General features: G+C 65.7%; 1 protein-coding gene across 1 annotated transcript; it reads left to right on the top strand.

The window, feature by feature from the left end:
* Positions 1-893: 893 nt before the first annotated feature.
* Positions 894-22,397, top strand: TRIM46 (tripartite motif containing 46). Its single transcript, XM_074980767.1, has 10 exons — positions 894-1,022; positions 3,199-3,454; positions 3,946-4,289; positions 5,362-5,505; positions 6,481-6,576; positions 6,776-7,029; positions 10,773-10,894; positions 18,110-18,409; positions 20,490-20,787; positions 21,079-22,397. Exons 1-10 carry the CDS (start codon positions 960-962, stop codon positions 21,452-21,454), a joined length of 2,253 nt encoding a protein of 750 aa, XP_074836868.1. The 5' UTR covers positions 894-959; the 3' UTR covers positions 21,455-22,397.
* Positions 22,398-23,407: the final 1,010 nt, after the last annotated feature.

Genomic DNA, 23,407 nt, shown 5'->3' with positions numbered 1-23,407 from the left:
GGCTGGGGGCAGTGGGGCAGGAGGGCTGGGAGCAGAGTGTGGGGTGGGAGCGGTGGGGCTGGGAGCAGAGTGTGGGGTGGGAGCGGTGGGGCTGGGAGCAGTGGGGCAGGAGGGCTGGGAGCAGAGTGTGGGGTGGGAGCGGTGGGGCTGGGAGCAGTGGGGCAGGAGGGCTGGGAGCAGAGTGTGGGGTGGGAGCGGTGGGGCTGGGGGCAGTGGGGCAGGAGGGCTGGGAGCAGAGTGTGGGGTGGGAGCGGTGGGGCTGGGGGCAGTGGGGCAGGAGGGCTGGGAGCAGAGGGCCTTTGGACAGCTGGTCTCCTGTGCCAGGCTGGGCGGATCCCCTCTGCCCTACGGTGGTTCCGCCGAGCCTGCTGCCGGCCCCGGCCCGGTATCCCCGCGCTGGGCCCTCGCCCAGGGCCGCGAGGGAGGTGCTGCCCTGCGAGGCTCAGGGGTTCGCTGGTGGCTCGGGCCTGGCTCTGCCTGGGCCCCCGGACGAGCGTTGAGCCCTCGCGGGGCGCGCCTCGGTGCCGGTCACCGGCCTCGCGCTTCTGTCCCGGCTCAGCCGTGGCGCTGGGCACGGAGCAGACGCGCTCCTGCAGCGGGTGCGGGACAGGCGGGAGGTCGCCCAGGCCCGGGGCACAGCGCTGGCGCGGGGCGCTCATCTCTCTCCCGGGCTCGGGGCTGCTCCCCGCGGGATGCCCGGCAGCCTGGCGAGTGGCTCTCGGGCCTGGAGCGAATTCCCCAAAGGCCCGTGGGCTGGAAGCGGGGCGGCCCCGGGGTGCAGGGGGCTGCAGGAGCCGGGCCGCTCCGGAAGACGCTCGGTAATAGTCCCGGCCGGGCGGCCTCCGCCCCCCACTGATGCTGGGCTGCCGGTCCCGGGAGCATGCGCGCTCCGCCGCGCGCTGGGGTGCTCGTCGCGGCTGCCGTGGGGAGCAGAGCGCGGCCGCGAGCGGCCCGGAGCCATGGCGGAGGGCGAGGAGCTGCAGACTTTCACCTCCATCATGGATGCGCTCGTCCGGATCAGTGTGAGCGACTGGGGCTGGCGCGGGGAGGGGAGCGGCTCTTTGGGATGCACGGGGGATGGGGCGTGCAGTGCACGGCGTGATCGTAGGTGTGCAGTGTACGGGAGATGGAGTGTGCAACGTACGGGGTGATTGTTGGTGTGCAGTGCACAGGAGATGGAGTGTGCAGCACACGGGGTGATTGTCAGTGTGCAGTGCGCTGGAGATGGAGTGTGCAACGCACGGGGTGATGGTCGTTGTGCAGTGCGCAGGAGATGGAGTGTGCAATGTACACGGTGATGGTCGTTGTGCAGTGCACGGGAGGTGGAGTGTGCAAAGCAGGGGTCACTGTCAGTGTGCATTTAATACGGGATGGGGTGTGCAGTGCACAGAGGTAGTGGAGGATAACTGGGTGGTGCAAAGGACAATCAGTGTGCAGTGTATGGGGATGGCTGGTTATGGGCTGTATGGGGGATGGGCATACAGTGCAAGGTGCGGGGGGTAGAGGCAGTAATGGTGGGTGGCCCATGGTGTGCCCCACTAGCCTAGCTGCTTTTTGGGTGAGATGCTGAATCCACCTGTCTAGGCACTGCCCTGCTCCCACTCCCTCTTCCCCCGCCTGGGGAATCCTCCCCACCTCCACCCCTTCCTGGCTCCTCCTCCTTCCCCACAGGCTGAGAAGGATCCTGAACACCCGTGCACATCCCTCAGTCTCCATAGCAACCCTATGCAGGCGCTCCCAGGGCTGGGTGCCAGGCAGCAGCAGCAGCGGGGCCCAGTCCAGCTCTGTCTCTGCCCTGCCCCCTTCTCCCCCTGCTCCTCCCCTCTCCTCCCCCTCTCTTTGTGTCATGGACGCCTCTTCTGTGAAAGGAGAGATGCCATCCAAGGGATGCAGCAAGGTGAGTGCAGGCCCTGGCCAGCTGACAGCTCTCCCTCCCCACTGGCAGGGCCTGGGCTCTGGGATCGGCCCCTCTGTGCCTGGGAGGTGGACGCGCCGACAGGCTGCAGGCTTCGAGCTGTGCAGCAGTAGCAGCAGCACCCGGGGGGGGGTCGGGGGGGAGGGTTAGCGTCTGCAGCGCTCACTGGGCTGGGCAGGTGCACCTGGGACGTGCCAGCTGAACAAGGGACAGCGGAGCCTGGAGCAGTGTGCCCTTGGATGGGGCAGGGGGAGCAGGTTGTTTTGCGGGGGGGGGTGTTCTTTGTCCAGTGGGGGGAGTTGGCAGCCTGTGGCCTGTTCAGGACACAGCATGTGTCCTAGAGAGCTCGGCCGGCAGCATTTGGAACTCAGGGCCTGCCCTGGGATGGGGTCTGGGGCCTGCACCAGGCCTTGGCTGGCCGCTCTGGGTCAGGATTTGGCTCTGGGTGGGTGTTTGCAGAGCGAACCAGCAGCCTCAGGCCCTGTGTGTGCAATTGGGCGTGAGGAGGGGAAAGATGGCAGGTTGGGGCGGCGGAACAAGGGCCAAACCCAGCTCCAGCTTCCTGAAGCAGCTGGGCACTGGGGGATGTGGTGTGTCCCCAGCCTGATAGGGAAGTGGCAGAGTCTGCCACCTTTCCCAATGCCAAGCATGGTGTAGAAACCTCTAGAACCTGGTGAGTCCAGCCAGCCGGGTACTGACTCCTTGCAATCCTGGATCGCCCAAAGCCCCATCCATGCGTATCCCTGCTCCTGCTGTCCCATGGGCCCATCCAGTCTGGGGTCCCTTCTCCTGCATGCCAGTGGCCAGTGCTTCCGGGACAGGTGCTCCCCTCTAATGCATTTCTGCAGTGCCGCCCTGAGAGGTGTTTCTTTCCTGAATTCTGCGTGGGGCGCACGGCAGGGGCTCTGCAGGCCAGGCCCTGGAGACGAATCAGCCTGGGGAGCTGGGGTCAGAGCCCATGGACATGCCTGGCAGGTCGGCCAGGGTCTGGAGCGGTCTGGGACCATGCACTAGGCTGGGCTGGTTTGGGAGATGTCAGCAGGGAACACGACCTTTCTTGTTACCCATGAGAGCCGCCAGCTAGCAGCTGCTGTGAGCCTGGGAGGGCGGGCAGGGGGCCCTGTTCTCTGTGGGGGGGCCAGCATGGAGCTCCCCAAGCAGGGCTGAGCCCCAGCGCCCCCTCTTCTGCCGAGGGTCTGGCAGCATCTCAGCCTGCCTGCTGAGGGTGGCTGCCCTAGTGCTGGCCCTCCAGGGAGCTGACAGGTCTCCTTGGCCCGCTCCAGACCAGCATGAAGAACATGGAGCGGGAGCTGATCTGCCCTGTGTGCAAGGAGATGTACAAGCAGCCGCTGGCCCTGCCCTGTATGCACAACGTGTGCCATGTCTGTGCCAGTGAGACCCTGCTGCAGCACGGCTACATCTGCTGTGACCCCAGTTCAGAGCCCACCTCGCCTGCCTCCACGCCAGCCACCCGCAGTCCCCGCCTGGGCCGCAGGCTCACCCCGAAGCCTGACCGCCTGGACCGGCTCCTCAAGTCAGGTGGGTACAGGGAGTGGTGTGATACACCCTGAGGTCCCCAGCCCTGCCACAGAGCACGCCTGCTCCGAGCACTGGCTGGCACCTTCCCCGTCGGAGCCCTGGCAGATTCCCAGAGGCTCCCCGTCCCCCTGGCAGAAAGGGCAGGGTCTGTGCAGCACAGCCAGGGCAGCCCTGGTGGGGCGCACATGGGAGCTAGGAGAAGGAGGCAGGGCCTAGGAGGGTAACTGGGCCTGATGCATCTGTGCAAGGGACGGAGGATGCGGGTACCCTCTGACGGGGCTAAGGGGCGGGCTGGGGCTGGCAGCCAGGGCAGGTGGCGGTTGTGCTTAGACAGCTGTGGTGGGAGGTGACAGCTGCAGCAGCCATGGCTGGGGGCCGGTGCTCATGGCGGGGGACGTGGCAAGGTGGTGTTGGCCATGACAGCTATGATGGGAGGGGGCAAGAGACACTGCAGGGTGGAATGTCCCATGACAGGCTGCTGGGCTCCCCAGGGTTCGGCACCTACCCTGGGCGGAAGCGAGGGGCCGTGCACCCCCAGACCATCAGCTTCCCATGCCCAGCCTGCCAGCGAGATGTGGACCTGGGCGAGCGGGGCCTGGGCAGCCTGTTCCGGAACCTGACGCTGGAGCGAGTCGTGGAGCGGTACCGCCAAACCGTTGACATCAGCACGGCCATCATGTGCCAGTTCTGCAAACCCCCCCAGCTGGAGGCCACCAAGGGCTGCACCGAGTGCAAGTCGAGCTTCTGCAATGAGTGCTTCAAGCTCTACCACCCCTGGGGCACTCAGCGGGCCCAGCATGAGCCCACGCCACCCACCCTCACCTTCCGGCCTAAGGTAGGGGCTGCCCAGAGCCAGGCTCTGGCACCAGGAGGAGGCTGGGACCCTGGAGGGAGGGGGTGTGTTTGGCCCATCAGTGCCCCGGCCAGAGCAGGCGTCAACAGGCACCTGAATGGGGGAGACCTGGCAGCGGGTCCGTGCATCTTGCACAGGGCAGTGCTGGATCCTGTGTCACCATGTGGGGTCTGCCTCTGCTGGGCCCTCTGGGTAGGGCTGCTGAAGGCAGGGAAGGGAGATGCTGAGGCAGGTGGGAGAGAAGGGGTCACTGGGGGGAAGGCCAGGGAGGGAGGGGTCACTGGATGGAGAGTGCAGGCCAGAGAGGGAAGGGGGCATCTCTGAGTACAGAGGGGGCAGGTGTGGGGGTGAAGGAGGCAGGCTGGGGAGCGGAGGAGAGGGCGGGGGCAAGGGGACAGGCCGGGAGGGAGAGGGGAGACAGGCTGGGGGCGAGGGAATGCTGACAAACACCAGCTCAGTGGGCAATGACAGGAAAGGAGGGGGCGGGGAGGGGAGGATGGGTGGGGGGGGGAGGCCGGGGGGCCAGGGGCCAGGGTGAGAGGGGGCAGGCTGTGGGGGGCAGAGGCTGGGGAGGGCAGGAAGCAAGCTGTGGGGAACGGAGGCCGGGGGGGCAGGAAGCAGGCTGGGGGGGGCAGAGGCCGGGGGGGCAGGAAGCAGGCTGGGGGGGGCCGGGGCAGGCCGCGGGGCAGGAAGCAGGCTGGGGGGGGCAGAGGCCAGGGGGGCAGGGCAAGAAGCAGACCGGGGGGCACTGCCTCAGCGGGGTGCCACAGGTGTCCCTGCACAGGGGTTTTGTCACACAGGCTGGGGGGGGTGGGCAGGCCAGGCTGTGGGGGGCAGGGTAGGCCGGGGGCACTGCCCAGCGGGTGCCAGAGCTGTCCCTGCACAGGGCTTTTGTCGCATGGGGTTTGATGTGCCTGGAGCACAAGGAGGAGGCTGGGGGGGGCAGGCCGGGGGGGAGCAGGGGGCAGGGCGGGAAGCAGACCGGCGGGGCAGAGGCTGGGTGCACTGCCCAGCGGGTGCCGGAGCTGTCCCTGCACAGGGTTCTGTCGCATAGGGTCTGACGTGCCCGGAGCACAAGGAGGACGTGACTCACTACTGCAAGAGCTGCCAGCGGCTCGTGTGCCAGCTGTGCTGTGTGCGCCGCACTCACGCCAGCCACAAGATCACACCAGTGCTCAGCGCGTACCAGGCCCTCAGGGTAAGGGACACAGGGGCGTCCGCAGGGAGGCGGCTCTACCAGGGCTGGGAGGCTCAGCTGAAGCATCCCCTGGGGGTAGAATCCCATCGCAGAGCTGGGGTGGTGCAGACCAGAAGGGGAGGGGTTTGGTACCAGTGATGGGCGGTGCAGGGAGGGTGGGGGACCCAGTGCCAGCAGGGGAAGGGTTTGGTACCAGTGATGGGGGGTGCAGGGAGGGTGGGGGGCCCAGTGCCAGCAGGGGAAGGGTTTGGTACCAGTGATGGGGGGTGCAGGGAGGGTGGGGGGCCCAGTGCCAGCAGGGGAAGGGTTTGGTACCAGTGATGGGCGGTGCAGGGAGGGTGGGGGACCCAGTGCCAGCAGGGGAAGGGTTTGGTACCAGTGATGGGGGGTGCAGGGAGGGTGGGGGGCCCAGTGCCAGCAGGGGAAGGGTTTGGTACCAGTGATGGGGGGTGCAGGGAGGGTGGGGGGCCCAGTACCAGCAGGGGAGGGGTTTGGTACCAGTGATGGGGGGTGCAGGGAGGGTGGGGGGCCCAGTGCCAGCAGGGGAAGGGTTTGGTACCAGTGATGGGGGGTGCAGGGAGGGTGGGGGGCCCAGTACCAGCAGGGGAGGGGTTTGGTACCAGTGATGGGGGGTGCAGGGAGGGTGGGGGGCCCAGTACCAGCAGGGGAGGGGTTTGGTACCAGTGATGGGGGGTGCAGGGAGGGTGGGGGGCCCAGTACCAGCAGGGGAGGGTGCAGCCCCAGCATTGCAGAGTGGGGGATGCAGTGAATGGGGTCACACAGGGAGCTGGGGACTTGTGGGGGGCGTCTCAGAGCCAGTGAGCTACATGCAGCGGATTCCTAAGGAGGTCAGTCCCGCTGTAACTCAGCACCACCGTCGCAGTCCCCACGCCTCGTGGGCAGAGTGTGCACCCGGGGCCCTGGCCTGGGTGAGATGGGGGCCTGCGTTTCTCAGTGCTCATCCTGTCTGTGCAGGAGAAGCTGACAAAGAGCCTCGCGTACATCCTGAGCAACCAGGACACGGTGCAGACGCAGATTGCGGAGCTGGAAGAGATGGTGAAGCACACTGAGGTGAGGGGGACACCGGTGAGGGGCACTGCCAGAGCTGGGGAGGGGTTGCTACCTCACCTCTGGGGCAGGCAGTGTCTAGGTGCATCTGGCCTGCAGTCCACCCCTAGGGCACCTCCAGCTGCCCAGGGCAGGCACTGACGCCACAGGGCAGCAGACAATCTGCCCTGGACAGCCCATGGTGACCCCTCTGTGTTGGCAGGTGAACGGGGGCCAGGCCAAGGAGGAGGTTTCCCAGCTGATGCGGGGCCTGTGCACAGTGCTGGAGGAGAAGCAGTCAGCCCTGCTGCAGGCCATCGAGGAGTCCCAGCAGGAGCGGCTGGCCAGCCTCAACCGCCAGCTCCAGGAGCACCGGGCCATGCTGGAGAACTCGGGCCTGGTGGGCTACGCCCAGGAGGTGCTGAAGGAGACCGACCACCCCTGCTTCATCCAGGCAGCCAAGCAGCTGCACAGCAGGTACCATGACTGCTGGGTGCTCCAGGGGCCGGGGTGTGGCTGCTTGTAATGGAGTCGGGGGAGGGCATGTGTGAGTCAGGCTGGATGTCTGAGGCAAGCAGCAGCTCCCAGTGGCTAAGGATGACCCTGGGGCTACAACTGGCAGGTAACACCTCTGCCCTGAACAAAGAGCAGGGAGGAGCTGAGCTGGGTTTTGAATGGGGGGCGGCAGTTAGAGGCTAGGAAAAGGGAGAGCTGGAAGGCAGCCAGCCTGAGGAGGGGGAAGCTACACCCCAGAGGGGCACCGCTTGGGGTCTTCTCCCCAGGACAGGTTGGAAGGACTGTCTCTGGCTGCTGTGCTGTCGCTTCTGTGAGAAACTGGGCTTCTGTTGCCTAATAAAACTTGTGTTGTACCTGCTGAGTGAGAGTCACTCCTGCCAGCGGACGGGGTGCAGTGCAGGGGGACCCCTGAACCCCATCACACTGGTGTCAGAAGTGGGATGCACTGCACCCACGGATGAGCTCCCAGCAGTGGCTGACTGAGCACAAGAGAAGGAAGGAGTCTCACAAGAGCCAGAGGGGGAACAGAGCCATTCCTGCAGCTGCTGCTGGTGAGTGGATACCCCGGGAGGCAGCGGGGAGATGGATTATACCCGACTCCTGAAGGCAGAGCTAGCGGGGCTGTGCAGAGAGAGGGGCCTGACCGTGGGGAAGGCGACCAAGGCTCAGCTGATTGCCCAGCTGGAAGAGAATGATCGATCTGGGGGGCAGAGCCTGTCCCGCCAGAAAGTGGCTATAGACACAGTGGGCCCATTCAGCAAGGCAACGCGTTCGGGGAAGAAATATATTTTGGTGGTGGTAGATTTTGCCACGCGATACCCAGAAGCAGTGGCCTTGACCTCTATCGACGCTGACACCGTGGCGGATGCACTGCTGTCCATTTTCAGCAGAGTGGGGTTCCCCAAAGAGGTCCTCACAGATCAGGGGTCCAACTTCATGTCGGCCCTACTGCAAAGCTTGTGGGACAAGTGTGGGGTCCGGCACACCTGGGCCACAGCCTACCACCTGCAGACCAATGGGCTGGTGGAGAGGTTCAATGGGACTCTGAAGCAGATGCTGAGAACCTTCATGAATCAATACCCCCATGACTGGGACAAGTACTTACCCCACCTGCTGTTTGCATACAGGGAGGTGCCCCAGGAATCCACAGGGTTCTCCCCGTTTGAGCTGCTGTACGGAAGGAGGGTACGGGGACCCTTGGACTTGCTCAGAGAAGAGTGGGAGGGGACGGCCTCCCCTGAAGGGGAGTCAGTGGTACAGTATGTACTGACCTTCCGGGAAAAACTCACCGAGCTGATGGGCCTGGCCAGGGAGAGCCTCTCCATGGCCCAAAGGAAGCAAAAGGTCTGGTATGACCGTAACGCCAGGGCCCGAGCCTATGCCACCGGGGATCAAGTGATGGTCCTTGTACCTGAGCGGCGGAACAAGCTGCAAGCAGCCTGGGATGGGCCCTTCAAGGTTGTCAAACAGCTAAATGACGTGAATTATGTGGTGGAACTGTCGAACCGGGCCCACAGCCACCGGGTCTATCATGTGAACATGATGAAACCTTACTGGGACAGACAGAACTTGGTGCTGGCCGTGTGCAGACACTGGGAGGGGCAGGGGGATGATCCCTTGGTGGATTTGCTCACAAGGACTGGAGCCGGCTCCTTGCTGGAGTCTATTCCCCTCTCAGACCAGCTGACCCCTGCCCAGCAGACGGAGATCAAGGAGGTGCTGCATTCGCATCGACAGCTGTTCTCGGACAGACCCGGACACAGTGACCTGGCTGTCCACCGAACAGAGACAGGCACCCACGCCCCTATCAAGTGTGTGCCATTCAGAGCCACAGGGAGGACGGCTCAGGACATAGAGGGGGAAGTTGAAGACATGCTGGCTCTGGGGGTGATCCAATCCTCCTCCAGCCCCTGGGCCTCTCCCGTGGTGTTAATCCCTAAAAAAAGATGGGTCTGTTCGGTTTTGTGTGGACTATCGCAAGCTTAACGCCATCACTGTATCGGACGCCTACCCCATGCCCAGGCCTGATGACCTTTTAGACAAGCTGGTGGGAGCCCGTTACCTCACCACCATAGACCTCACCAAGGGGTACTGGCAAGTGCCATTAGACGAAGATGCCCGGCTTAAGTCGGCTTTCATCACCCCTGTGGGGCTCTACGAGTTCCTGGTCCTGCCCTTTGGCCTCAAGGGGGCACCCGCTACCTTCCAGCGTCTGGTGGAGCAGCTACTGAAAGGGATGGAGGGCTTTGCCCTGGCTTACATGGACGACATTTGCATCTTCAGCCAGACGTGGGAGGACCATGTGTCCCAAGTCAAGCAGGTGCTGGACCGACTCCAGAAGGCTGGTCTGACTATCAAGGCAGGGAAGTGCAAGGTGGGAATGGCTGAGGTGACCTACCTGGGCCACAAGGTGGGCAGCGGCTGCTTAAAGCCAGAGCCAGCTAAAGTGGAAGCTGTCAGAGATTGGCCAACACCCCAGACTAAGAAACAGGTCCAGGCCTTCATTGGGATGGCGGGGTAGTACCGGAGGTTTGTGCCCCACTTTAGCTCCATCGCAGCCCCCCTCACGGAGCTGTGTAAAAAGGGAAAGCCTGACAAGGTGATCTGGACCGAGCAGTGCCAAGAGGCCCTCTGCGCGCTGAAGGAGGCACTGGTCAGGGCCCCAGTGCTGGCAAATCCAGACTTCAACAAGCCCTTCCTGGTGTTCACCGATGCCTCAGACATGGGGCTGGGGGCGGTGCTAATGCAGGTGAATGACAAAGGGGAGAAACACCCCATCGTGTACCTGAGTAAGAAGCTGCTGCCCCAGGAGCAGAACTACACGGCCATAGAGAAGGAATGTCTGGCCATGGTGTGGGCGCTGGGGAAGCTGCAGCCGTACCTGTTTGGACGGCGTTTCACCGTGTACACCGATCGCTCACCCCTGACCTGGCTGCATCACATGAAAGGGGCCAACGCCAAGCTCCTGCGGTGGAGTCTGCTCCTGCAGGACTACGACATGGAGGTGGTCCATGTGAAGGGGAACAACAACACCATAGCTGATGCCCTGTCACGCAGGGAGGGCCCCGAACTTCCCCAGGTCACTGGCTAAGTGACCCCGCTCAGTTCGGTCTGGAAGGGGAGAGAGATGTGATGGAGTGGGGGGAGTGCATGTGTGAGTCAGGCTGGATGTCTGAGGCAAGCAGCAGCTCCCAGTGGCTAAGGATGACCCTGGGGCTACAACTGGCAGGTAACAGCTCTTCCTGAACAAAGAGGAGGGAGGAGCTGAGCTGGGTTTTGAATCGGGGGCGGCAGTTAGAGGCTAGGAAAAGGGAGAGCTGGAAGGCAGCCAGCCTGAGGAGGGGGAAGCTACACCCCAGAGGGGCACCGCTCGGGGTCTTCTCCCCAGGACGGGTTGGAAGGACTGTCTCTGGCTGCTGTGCTGTCACTTCTGTGAGAAACTAGGCTTCTGTTGCCTAATAAAACTTGTGTTGTACCTGCTGAGTGAGAGTCTCTCCTGCCAGCGGACGGGGTGCAGTGCAGGGGGACCCCTGAACCCCATCACACTGCTGCACCATCCTCGGTGCACGAGGAGCCTTGCAGCTCTGGGGCTAGCAGGGGGACTCGGTGCTCAGAGGCCAGTGGCCGATACAGGAGTCGGATGGACTCTGCACTGGAGGTACCTGGAGCCTGTCACACCAGCACCCCATCTCCTGTCACTGCAGGGTCCTCCGGGCCACTGACTCGCTGCAGAGCTTCCGGCCAGCAGCCAGTTCCTCCTTTAGCCGCTTCCAGCTGGACCTCAGCAGGGAAATGAAGCTGCTCACGGACATGACCTTCATCAAAGGTAAATGTGAGGGCTGGAGCCAGCTCCAGAACCACCAGTGACTGGAGACTGGGAGGAGCGCTGGACTGAGGGGAGGGGCTTTGTCAATGGCTTGGTTCCTGAAGGGGTGCCCCGGCCTGGCAGCTGCAGGGGGCGGAGCTCTGTCTGAAGGGGGAGGAGCTCTGTCTGGAGTGGGAGGAGCTCCCTGCCTGGCAGCCTGGCCCTCTCACTCCCTTCTGCGTGGAGCTGGGCTGGGGCTGGTAGCTGCTGGACTGGACAGAGGCTGTTTGGGGAAATACCCTCAGGGACTCGCAAAGCCTTCCACGTTTGGCTCCCATCCCTGGGTACTGCGGTGCCTGGCCCTGCTCACACAGCCCCCGGCCAGGCAGTAGCTCACAGCTGGGCATGTGAAATGCACAGGGGGCAGGTCCCCGTCCCCAGGGCCCATGTCCATGGGGTGCAGCCAGTCAGTCCCTCCACGCTCCGGGCACCCTGCAGGAAGGCTGGGGCAGTGGCCTGCGTGTTGGGACTTCCATGTGAGCAGACAGGAGGAGGGTGCTCAGCCAGACGAAGATGGTGAGTAGCCGGCTGGGCGAGGACTCTCGGACTGGAAGTGTTCTGTTCCCGTGGGCATGGCGGTGCCCTCCCCTAGCAGGCGCCCACCCTGGGCCCTGCGCTGCCAGCCGCTGGGGACTCTTTTCAGACTTGCTTCTACCTCTGTTTGTTTATAGGCCATGGCCGCTGCTGAGTCACCACCGACGCACCCGAGGCAAGTCACGCTCCCGCCCGTAGAGCAGCCCCCGCTCTCCTGTGCCCGGCCCCTGTGCCCATCCCCCCATCTGCCACCCCATGACATCCCTCTGTGCCTGTCCCCTCCATGAACCGCCCCATCCCTCTGTGCCTGTCCCCTCCACGAACCGCCCCATCCCTCTGTGCCTGTCCCTCCACGAACCGCCCCATCCCTCTGTGCCTGTCCCCTCCATGAACCACCTCATCCCTCTGTGCCTGTCCCGCCACGTACCACCCCATCCCTCTGCCTGTCCCCTCCATGAACCGCCCCATCCGTCTGTGCCTGTCCTGCCACATACCACCCCATCCCCCTGTGCCTGTCCCCTCCATGAACCGCCCCATCCCGCTGTGCCTGTCCCCTCCATGAACCGCCCCATCCCGCTGTGCCTGTCCCGCCACGTACCACCCCATCCCTCTGTGCCTGTCCCCTCCACGAACCACCCCATCCCCCTGTGCCTGTCCTGCCACGTACCACCCCAGCCCTCTGTGCCTGTCCCCTCCATGAACCACCCATCCCTCTGTGCCTGTCCTGCCACGTACCGCCCCATCCCTCTGTGCCTGTCCAGCCACGTACCACCCCATCCCTCTGTGCCTGTCCCCTCCATGAACCACCCAGCCCTCTGTGCCTGTCCTGCCACGTACCACCCCAGCCCTCTGTGCCTGTCCCGCCACGTACCACCCCAGCCCTCTGTGCCTGTCCCCTCCATGAACCACCCATCCCTCTGTGCCTGTCCTGCCACGTACCACCCCAGCCCTCTGTGCCTGTCCAGCCATGTACCACCCCATCCCCCTGTGCCTGTCCCCTCCATGAACCACCCCATCCCCCTGTGCTTGTCCCCTCCACGTACTGCCCCATCCCCCTGTGCCTGTCCCTCCACGTACCGCCCCATCCCTCTGTGCCTGTCCCCTCCATGAACCGCCCCATCCCCCTGTGCCTGTCCTGCCACGTACCACCCCATCCCGCTGTGCCTGTCCCCTCCGTGAACCCCCCCATCCCTCTGTGCTTGTCCCGCCATGTACCGCCCCATCCCTCTGTGCCTGTCCCGCCACGTACCACCCCATCCCGCTGTGCCTGTCCTGCCACGTACCACCCCATCCCTCTGTGCCTGTCCCCTCCGTGAACCCCCCCATCCCTCTGTGCCTGTCCTGCCACGTACCACCCCAGCCCTCTGTGCCTGTCCTGCCACGTACCACCCCAGCCCTCTGTGCCTGTCCCCTCCATGAACCACCCATCCCTCTGTGCCTGTCCTGCCACGTACCGCCCCATCCCTCTGTGCCTGTCCAGCCACGTACCACCCCAGCCCTCTGTGCCTGTCCCGCCACGTACCACCCCAGCCCTCTGTGCCTGTCCAGCCACGTACCACCCCATCCCCCTGTGCCTGTCCCCTCCATGAACCACCCCATCCCCCTGTGCCTGTCCCCTCCATGAACCACCCCATCCCCCTGTGCTTGTCCCCTCCACGTACTGCCCCATCCCCCTGTGCCTGTCCCTCCACGTACCGCCCCATCCCTCTGTGCCTGTCCCCTCCATGAACCGCCCCATCCCCCTGTGCCTGTCCTGCCACGTACCACCCCATCCCGCTGTGCCTGTCCCCTCCGTGAACCCCCCCATCCCTCTGTGCTTGTCCCGCCATGTACCGCCCCATCCCTCTGTGCCTGTCCCGCCACGTACCACCCCATCCCGCTGTGCCTGTCCTGCCACGTACCACCCCATCCCTCTGTGCCTGTCCCCTCCATGAACCACCCATCCCTCTGTGCCTGTCCTGCCACGTACCACCCCAGCCCTCTGTGCCTGTCCCGCCACGTACCACCCCAGCCCTCTGTGCCTGTCCCCTCCATGAACCACCCATCCCTCTGTGCCTGTCCTGCCACGTACCACCCCATCCCCCTGTGCCTGTCCCCTCCGTGAACCGCCCCATCCCCCTGTGCTTGTCCCCTCCACGTACTGCCCCATCCCCCTGTGCCTGTCCTGCCACGTACCGCCCCATCCCCCTGTGCCTGTCCCCTCCACGTACCGCCCCATCCCCCTGTGCCTGTCCCGCCACATACCACCCCATCCCCCTGTGCCTGTCCCCTCCATGAACCACCCCATCCCTCTGTGCCTGTCCCGCCACATACCGCCCCATCCCTCTGTGCCTGTCCCGCCACATACCGCCCCATCCCTCTGTGCCTGTCCCGCCACGTACCGCCCCATCCCTCTGTGCCTGTCCCGCCACGTACCGCCCCATCCCTCTGTTCCTGTCCCCTCCATGAACCGCCCCATCCCTCTGTGCCTGTCCCCTCCATGAACCGCCCCATCTCTCTGTGCCTGTCCCGCCACGTACCGCCCCATCCCTCTGTTCCTGTCCCCTCCATGAACCGCCCCATCCCTCTGTGCCTGTCCCCTCCATGAACCGCCCCATCTCTCTGTGCCTGTCCCGCCACGTACCGCCCCATCCCTCTGTGCCTGTCCCGCCACGTACCGCCCCATCCCTCTGTGCCTGTCCCGCCACGTACCGCCCCATCCCTCTGTGCCTGTCCCCGCCACGTACCGCCCCATCCCTCTGTGCCTGTCCCCTCCATGAACCGCCCCATCCCTCTGTGCCTGTCCCCTCCACGAACCACCTCATCCCCCTGTGCCTGTCCCGCCACGTACCGCCCCATCCCCCTTTGCCTGTCCCCTCCATGAACCACCCATCCCTCTGTGCCTGTCCTGCCACGTACCACCCCATCCCCCTGTGCCTGTCCCCTCCATGAACCGCCCCATCCCTCTGTGCCTGTCCCGCCACATACCACCCCATTCCCCTGTGCCTGTCCCGCCACGTACCGCCCCATCCCTCTGTGCCTGTCCCGCCACGTACCGCCCCATCCCTCTGTGCCTGTCCCCTCCATGAACCGCCTCATCCCTCTGTGCCTGTCCCCTCCATGAACCGCCCCATCCCTCTGTTCCTGTCCCCTCCATGAACCGCCCCATCCCTCTGTGCCTGTCCCGCCACGTACCGCCCCATCCCGCTGTGCCTGTCCTGCCACGTACCACCCCATCCCTCTGTGCCTGTCCCCTCCATGAACCACCCATCCCTCTGTGCCTGTCCTGCCACGTACCACCCCAGCCCTCTGTGCCTGTCCCGCCACGTACCACCCCATCCCCCTGTGCCTGTCCCCTCCATGAACCACCCATCCCTCTGTGCCTGTCCTGCCACGTACCACCCCAGCCCTCTGTGCCTGTCCCGCCACGTACCACCCCATCCCCCTGTGCCTGTCCCCTCCATGAACCACCCATCCCTCTGTGCCTGTCCTGCCACGTACCACCCCAGCCCTCTGTGCCTGTCCCCTCCGTGAACCGCCCCATCCCCCTGTGCTTGTCCCCTCCACGTACTGCCCCATCCCCCTGTGCCTGTCCTGCCACGTACCGCCCCATCCCCCTGTGCCTGTCCCCTCCACGTACCGCCCCATCCCCCTGTGCCTGTCCCGCCACATACCACCCCATCCCCCTGTGCCTGTCCCCTCCATGAACCACCCCATCCCTCTGTGCCTGTCCCGCCACATACCGCCCCATCCCTCTGTGCCTGTCCCGCCACGTACCGCCCCATCCCTCTGTGCCTGTCCCGCCACGTACCGCCCCATCCCTCTGTTCCTGTCCCCTCCATGAACCGCCCCATCCCTCTGTGCCTGTCCCCTCCATGAACCGCCCCATCTCTCTGTGCCTGTCCCGCCACGTACCGCCCCATCCCTCTGTTCCTGTCCCCTCCATGAACCGCCCCATCCCTCTGTGCCTGTCCCGCCACGTACCGCCCCATCCCTCTGTGCCTGTCCCGCCACGTACCGCCCCATCCCTCTGTGCCTGTCCCGCCACGTACCGCCCCATCCCTCTGTGCCTGTCCCCGCCACGTACCGCCCCATCCCTCTGTGCCTGTCCCCTCCATGAACCGCCCCATCTCTCTGTGCCTGTCCCCTCCATGAACCGCCCCATCCCTCTGTGCCTGTCCCCTCCACGAACCACCTCATCCCCCTGTGCCTGTCCCGCCACGTACCGCCCCATCCCCCTTTGCCTGTCCCCTCCATGAACCACCCATCCCTCTGTGCCTGTCCTGCCACGTACCACCCCATCCCCCTGTGCCTGTCCCCTCCATGAACCGCCCCATCCCTCTGTGCCTGTCCCGCCACATACCACCCCATTCCCCTGTGCCTGTCCCGCCACGTACCGCCCCATCCCTCTGTGCCTGTCCCGCCACGTACCGCCTCATCCCTCTGTGCCTGTCCCCTCCATGAACCGCCTCATCCCTCTGTGCCTGTCCCCTCCATGAACCGCCCCATCCCTCTGTGCCTGTCCCGCCACGTACCGCCCCATCCCTCTGTGCCTGTCCCCTCCATGAACCGCCCCATCTCTCTGTGCCTGTCCCCTCCATGAACCGCCCCATCCCTCTGTGCCTGTCCCCTCCACGAACCACCTCATCCCCCTGTGCCTGTCCCGCCACGTACCGCCCCATCCCTCTGTGCCTGTCCCCTCCACGAACCACCCCATCCCCCTTTGCCTGTCCCCTCCATGAACCACCCATCCCTCTGTGCCTGTCCTGCCACGTACCACCCCAGCCCTCTGTGCCTGTCCCCTCCATGAACCACCCCATCCCCCTGTGCCTGTCCTGCCACGTACCACCCCAGCTCTCTGTGCCTGTCCCCTCCATGAACCACCCCATACCCCTGTGCCTGTCCTGCCACGTACCACCCCAGCCCTCTGTGCCTGTCCCTCCACGTACCGCCCCATCCCTCTGTGCCTGTCCCTCCACGTACCGCCCCATCCCCCTGTGCCTGTCCTGCCACGTACCGCCCCATCCCTCTGTTCCTGTCCCCTCCGTGAACCGCCCCATCCCTCTGTGCCTGTCCCCGCCACGAACCGCCCCATCCCCCTGTGCCTGTCCCGCCATGTACCGACCCAGCCCTCTGTGCCTGTCCCACCACGAACCACCTCATCCCTCTGTGCCTGTCCCCTCCATGAACCGCCCCATCCCCCTGTGCCTCTCCCGCCACGTACCACCCCATCCCCCGTGCCTGTCCCCTCCATGAACCGCCCCATCCCTCTGTGCCTGTCCCCTCCACGTACCGACCCATCCCCCTGTGCCTGTCCTGCCACGTACCACCCCATCCCCCTGTGCCTGTCCCCTCCATGAACCGCCTCATCCCTCTGTGCCTGTCCCCTCCGTGAACCGCCCCATCCCTCTGTGCCTGTCCTGCCACGTACCGACCCAGCCCTCTGTTCCTGTCCCCTCCACGTACCGACCCAGCCCTCTGTTCCTGTTCCCTCCACGTACCACCCCATCGCTCTGTGCCTGTCCCCTCCATGAACCCCCCCATCCCTCTGTGCCTGTCTCCTCCATGAACCACCCCACCCCTCTGTGCCTGTCCCGCCACGTACCACCCCATTCCTCTGTGCCTGTCCTTTCATGTACTACTCCAAATCTCTATCCTTGTCTTTCCTTGTATCAACCCATTGCTCTGTGCCCACCCCTCCATCTACCACCCCATCGCTCTGTGCCCACCCTTCCATCTACCACCCCATTGCTCTGTGCCCACCCTTCCATCTACCACCCCATTGCTCTGTGCCCACCCTTCCATCTACCACCCCATCGCTCTGTGCCCACCCTTCCATCTACCACCCCATCGCTCTGTGCCCACCCTTCCATCTACCACCCCATTCCTCTGTGCCCACCCTTCCATCTACCACCCCATTGCTCTGTGCCCACCCCTCCATCTACCACCCCATCGCTCTGTGCCCACCCTTCCATCTACTACCCCATTCCTCTGTGCCCACCCTTCCATCTACCACCCCATTGCTCTGTGCCCACCCCTCCATCTACCACCCCATCGCTCTGTGCCCACCCCTCCATCTACCACCCCATCGCTCTGTGCCCACCCTTCCATCTACCACCCCATTCCTCTGTGCCCACCCCTCCATCTACCACCCCATTCCTCTGTGCCCACCCTTCCATCTACCACCCCATTCCTCTGTGCCCACCCTTCCATCTACCACCCCATTGCTCTGTACCTGTCCCTCCATGTGCCACTGCTCCCCAACTTCCCGCCCGCCTCTCTCCCTCTTCTTCCATTGCCCCACTGTTTTCTTCTCACTCTTTTGTGCTCTCTCCCAGTCTGGGCCGTCCATCCCTCTCTCCGCCATGCCCCATCCCCACAGTGTGCCCATCTGTCCATGCCCACGTCCATCCTTCCCTGCCCCCAGCCGCTCTCCTCTCTGTCTCTCCCCCACTTGCACACAGCCCGCCTGGTCCCTGGAGCCTCTCAGCAGCTCGTCCCCTGTCCCTGACTCTCTCCCTGGTGCTCACAGACTCGGCAGCCAGACCCCTGAGCCTCCTGCTGGTCATGTCCGTCCGTCCGTCCGTCCGGAACGCCCCTCCCTGCCTGTGGCGGTCGCCTGCCCATGGCACGCACCAGCCTGACGCCTGTCTCTCCCCACAGTTCCTGAGGCACCAGTCATTGACACACAGCGCACCTACGCCTACGACCAGATCTTCCTGTGCTGGCGCCTGCCCCAGCATTCGCCGCCCGCCTGGCACTTCACAGTGGAGTACCGCCGGAGCGATGCCAAGGCCAAGGCGCTCAAGCTGTGGCAGCGGCAGGAGGAGGTGCGGGGCACCAGTGCCCTGGTGGAGTACCTGGACACAGACAGCGTCTACGTACTGAGGGTAAAGGGCTGCAACAAGGCCGGCTTTGGAGAGTACAGTGAGGACATCTACCTGCACACGCCGCCCGCAGCAGGTGAGGGGGGCCCTAGGCGCCCGCGCCGCCCGCACCAGGTGGGGGGGGATCTACCCGCACACGCCGCCCGCAGCAGGTGGTGGGGGATCTACCCATACATGCCGACCGCACCAGGTGGGGGAGGATCTTGGTGCACACGCCGACCGCACCAGGTGAGGGGGGATCTAGGCGCACACGCCGCCCGCACCAGGTGGGGGGGGATCTACCCGCACACGCCGCCCGCAGCAGGTGGGGGGGGATCTACCCGCACACGCCGCCCGCAGCAGGTGAGGGGGGCCCTAGGCGCCCGCGCCGCCCGCAGCAGGTGGGGGGGGATCTACCTATACATGCCGACCGCACCAGGTGGGGGAGGATCTTGGTGCACACGCCGACCGCACCAGGTGAGGGGGGATCTAGGCGCACACGCCGCCCGCACCAGGTGGGGGGGGATCTACCCGCACACGCCGCCCGCAGCAGGTGAGGGGGGCCCTAGGCGCCCGCGCCGCCCGCAGCAGGTGGGGGGGGATCTACCCGCACACGCTGCCCGCAGCAGGTGGGGGGGGATCTACCTATACATGCCGACCGCACCAGGTGGGGGAGGATCTTGGTGCACATGCCGACCGCACCAGGTGAGGGGGGATCTAGGCGCACACGCCACCCGCACCAGGTCGGGGGATCTAGGCGCCCGCGCCGCCCGCACTAGGTGAGGGGGGATCTAGGCGCCCGCGCCGCCCGCACCAGGTGAGGGGGGATCTAGGCGCACAAGCCGCCCGCACCAGGTGGGGGGGGATCTAGGCGCCCGCGTCGCCCACACCAGGTGGGGGGGGATCTAGGCGCCCGCGTCGCCCACACCAGGTGAGGGGGGATCTAGGCGCACATGCCGCCCGCACCAGGTGAGGGGGGATCTAGGCGCCCACGCCGCCCGCACCAGGTGAGGGGGGATCTAGGCGCCCGCGCTGCCCGCACCAGGTGGGGGGGATCCACCCACACACTCTGCCCGCAGCAGGTGGGGGGGGATCTAGGCGCACACGCCGCCTGCAGCAGGTGGGGGGGGATCTAGGCGCACACGCCGCCCGCAGCAGGTGGGGGGGATCTAGGCGCACACGCCGCCCGCACCAGGTGGGGGGGGATCTAGGCGCACACGCCGCCCGCACCAGGTGGGGGGGGATCTAGGCGCACACGCCGCCCGCACCAGGTGGGGGGGGATCTAGGCGCCCGCGCCGCCCGCAGCAGGTGGGGGGGGATCTACCCGCACACGCTGCCCGCAGCAGGTGGGGGGGGATCTACCCATACATGCCGACCGCACCAGGTGGGGGGGATCCACCCACACACTCTGCCCGCAGCAGGTGGGGGGGGATCTAGGCGCACACGCTGCCTGCAGCAGGTGGGGGGGGATCTAGGCGCACACGCCGCCCGCAGCAGGTGGGGGGGATCTAGGCGCACACGCCGCCCGCAGCAGGTGGGGGGGATCTAGGCGCACACGCCACCCGCACCAGGTGGGGGGGGATCTAGGCGCACACGCCGCCCGCACCAGGTGGGGGGGGATCTAGGCGCACACGCCACCCACAGCAGGTGGGGGGTGGATCTAGGCGCCCGCGCCGCCCGCACCAGGTGAGGGGGGATCTACCCCCACACGCCGCCCACACCAGGTGAGAGGGGATCTAGGCGCCCGCGCCGCCCACACCAGGTGAGGGGGGATCTAGGCGCCCGCGCCGCCCACACCAGGTGAGGGGGGATCTAGGCGCCCGCGCCGCCCACACCAGGTGAGGGGGTTCTAGGCGCACACGCTGCCCGCACCAGGTGAGGGGGGATCTAGGCGCCTGCGCTGCCCGCACCAGGTGAGGGGGGAGCTACCTGCACCAGCACGTCCCATGTCTTTCTGGTCCTTGTGAAATCGGGGAGATCTGTGGTGCAGCTCTGGGGATGTCCGAGTGGATGCTGCCTTGGGAGTCACCCCAGCCCCATGTCGGGGATGTGCAGTGAGCACTCAGGGACTGTGGCTCATGAGCACTCGTCCTGGGCTTGGGGAGCCCATGGTGCTGGGCCCCTGAGGAGTCCCACGCGCACCCCCCCCCACTGTCTGTTCTCTCCCTCGCCTCAGTCCTGAACTTCCTCCTGGACAATCGCTGGGGCTGCAGCCGGGAGCGCCTGGCCATCAGCAAGGACCAGCGGGCGGTGCGAAGCGTGCCGGGCCTGCCGATGCTCTTCGCAGCCGAGCGCCTCATGACCAGCTGCCACCTGTCCACCGACCTGCTCATCGGCGATGTGGCCATCACACAGGGCCGCAGCTACTGGGCCTGCTGTGTGGACCCCAGCTCCTACCTGGTCAAGTTGGGCGTGGGCCTGGAGAGCAAGTTGCAGGAGTGGTTCCAAGTGCCGCAGGATGTGGTGAGCCCCAGGTGAGGCCAGGGGCAGGGGGCAGGGCTCAGTGGTGCTGCCTGGCTGGACCTTGGCAGGCTCCCTGGGGCGCTCAGTCCGTCTCAGGGGTCCTGGGCTCCCCATCACACCCCGTACCCGGCTGAGTGCTTGGCCTGCTTTGCTCCCTCCCCTCGTGCCTGAGAAGCAGGGATGGGGGTTGCCGTGGGGCGGGGGGGGGCTGCAGTCCGCCCTGTCTGAGGCTGCTGCACCCAGAGGATGGGCCTGTTTGTGCCATGTGCTCATGCTCCCCTGCCCCCGCCCCCGCCCAGCAGGTACGACCCGGACAGCGGGCACGACAGCGGGGCAGAGGATGCCACTGTGGATGTGCCCCCCCCGTATGCCTTCCTGACCATTGGTATGGGCAAGATCCTGTTGTCCCATGGCGCCAGCCTCACCTCCCGAGAGCCCAGCGGCTGCACCATCCCCCTGCCCCCCCGCATCGGCATCTGCCTGGACTACGAGCGAGGCAAGGTGAGCTTCTACGATGCTGTCTCCTTCCGCGGCCTGTGGGAGTGCGGCGTGGACTGCTCAGGCCCCGTGTGCCCGGCCTTCTGCTTCATCGGGGGCGGGGCCCTGCACCTGCAGGAGCTGGTGGCCAGCAAGCAGGAGCGCAGAGTGACCATCGGGGGCCTTGCCAAGCTGGACTGAGCTGGCTGGGGCTCCAGCCGCAGGGTCGCACGCCCTGGAGATGCTGTGGGGGAGCCACTGAGCCTGGGGGGGCACTGGGCTGTGGCCTGCGGGGTCCCAAGTGGGAGGAGAGCGAGGCTCCAATGTGGGGCCGACCCAGAGCGCAGGAGGGCAGTACAGGCACTCTGTCAGCATGGGAGCTGCCCTGAACTCAGGCCTCAGGGGCCAGGCGAGCCCCGCTCTGCTCTCTGCGTCACCATGCTCCCTTTCTGCTCTGCTGGCTTGGGGCAGGGGGTTGGGCCCTGCTGCGCCCCTTCCCCCCAGCCCCACCTCTCGGGAGTCTGAGCCATTGGTGCAGTGCCCCAGCATCAGCCCCAGGCTCTGGCTGAGGACGGGCAGGACCTGGCAGGTTGTCATGTTCCTGAGATCCTGCCTCCATGTGACCAAGGAAGCCCCAGCCGCTGCCTTACCTGCTCTTGGGCAGAGGCAGCCTGGGTCCAGCACGTTGGGGGTGGGGGAGTTGGGCCCAGGGCTGGTGGGAGGCTGGCTGGGCTGGACAGAAGGTGGTTTATAGGCTAGTTGTAGACACAGTTGTTGACCCAGCCAGCCCAACTGCTGCCCAGAGTGGGGCAGTGGGGAGATGGCAGGGGAGGGGTGCAGAGACGCCCTCCTCCTGCTGGGAGGGTACTGGGCACTCCTGCCCCATGGTGTGTCCTGCTGGAAACGCCTCTGGGAGACTCCAGCCTTCATGGGTGGGTGGGAGACTGCAGCAGCGCATGCACTCCCAAGCTGCCAGGTGGGAACTCCCCATGCCAGGCAGGCCCTGCCCTCCTGCACCCTGGCTGCCAGCTGACTCCTGCCTCCTCCTCCTTGCCCTGCAGAGCTTGCCTCAGGGAGGGGGCGGGGGAGCAAATCCAGCCGCTTTTATGCCTTCCTGGACCGTGCCATGGGCAGGGGGCAGGGGTGGGGCTGGTGGGGCCTGAGCTCCCACACACCGGGCTGGGCTGGGGCCCAGGAGGAGCCAGATTCTGGCACTGGGGGCTGGGCTGGGGCCCGTGCTCTGGAAGTGTGGCCCACACTTGCACTGGGAGCTCCCAGGCTGGCTGGGGGATCTGCTGGGGGTCTCTGCTGTCTAATCACTGTATTTTCATGGTTTCCTACAATAAACTGCAATGTCAGAGACTGGGAGCAGTGATTCTCACAGATGCTGCCACACCCACTGCTGGACCGGCCCTGGAGGGGCCCTGGGCACACGCTGTCTGGCTGCTCGCACCTGTGCTGCTCTCCCAGGTGAAGGGGGCTGCTCTGGGGTCAGAGCAGTGCAGCAGGACAGGCCTGTGGGGGACAGACCCTGCTCTGCACTGCCATATTGGTGCCAACCCTCCCCTCTGGCCGTGTGTTCCATGCCCTGGGCATCAGGGTGTGGTGGCACTCGCAGGCACGGTGCAGGGCTGTGGGCAGGTACCTGGGCATGCACTGCCTGCTTGCCTGGCAGTCAGATGGCCCCGGCATGGGCTCTGCAGGCAGTGGCTGGGTGCACCACTTCCTCCTCCCTGGCCAGCCTTCCCTCAAGCAGGCGGCATGTGTTTGCGGGGGGCAGGGGGAGCTGTGAAGGTTTATGAGGGGTGCGAATGGGCATAACCGATGATTGTGGTTGGCTGGGGAGTCCAGTGTCATGCAGGGAGCTGGGAAGGGAGGTGTGCTGGGTAGGGCTGCTGGAAAATCTTCTGGAGTGGGGGCATGGGTGCCATTGAACCGACCTGTAAATCCTGCATGAGCTAGAACCCATGTGAGCCGTGGGTTGCGTTAGCCCCACCCCATCCCCCGCAGCGCTAGTGCCAGCACCCACAGTGTCAGAAAGGGTCCTGCCCACTGGTGGGAGCTGGACACGTGCCCGGCTGTTATGGGCCCCCGGGACCCACCACAGACCCCAGCACAGGCAGGGATGGGCCTCTTAGGAGCCAGCTGCAAGCA

The sequence above is a fragment of the Carettochelys insculpta genome, chromosome 30 (assembly GCF_033958435.1).
Source record: "Carettochelys insculpta isolate YL-2023 chromosome 30, ASM3395843v1, whole genome shotgun sequence".
NCBI classification, from domain to species: domain Eukaryota; kingdom Metazoa; phylum Chordata; order Testudines; family Carettochelyidae; genus Carettochelys; species Carettochelys insculpta.
The sequence above is the reverse complement of the archived record's forward strand: the minus strand, read 5'-3'. Positions and strand labels throughout refer to the sequence as shown.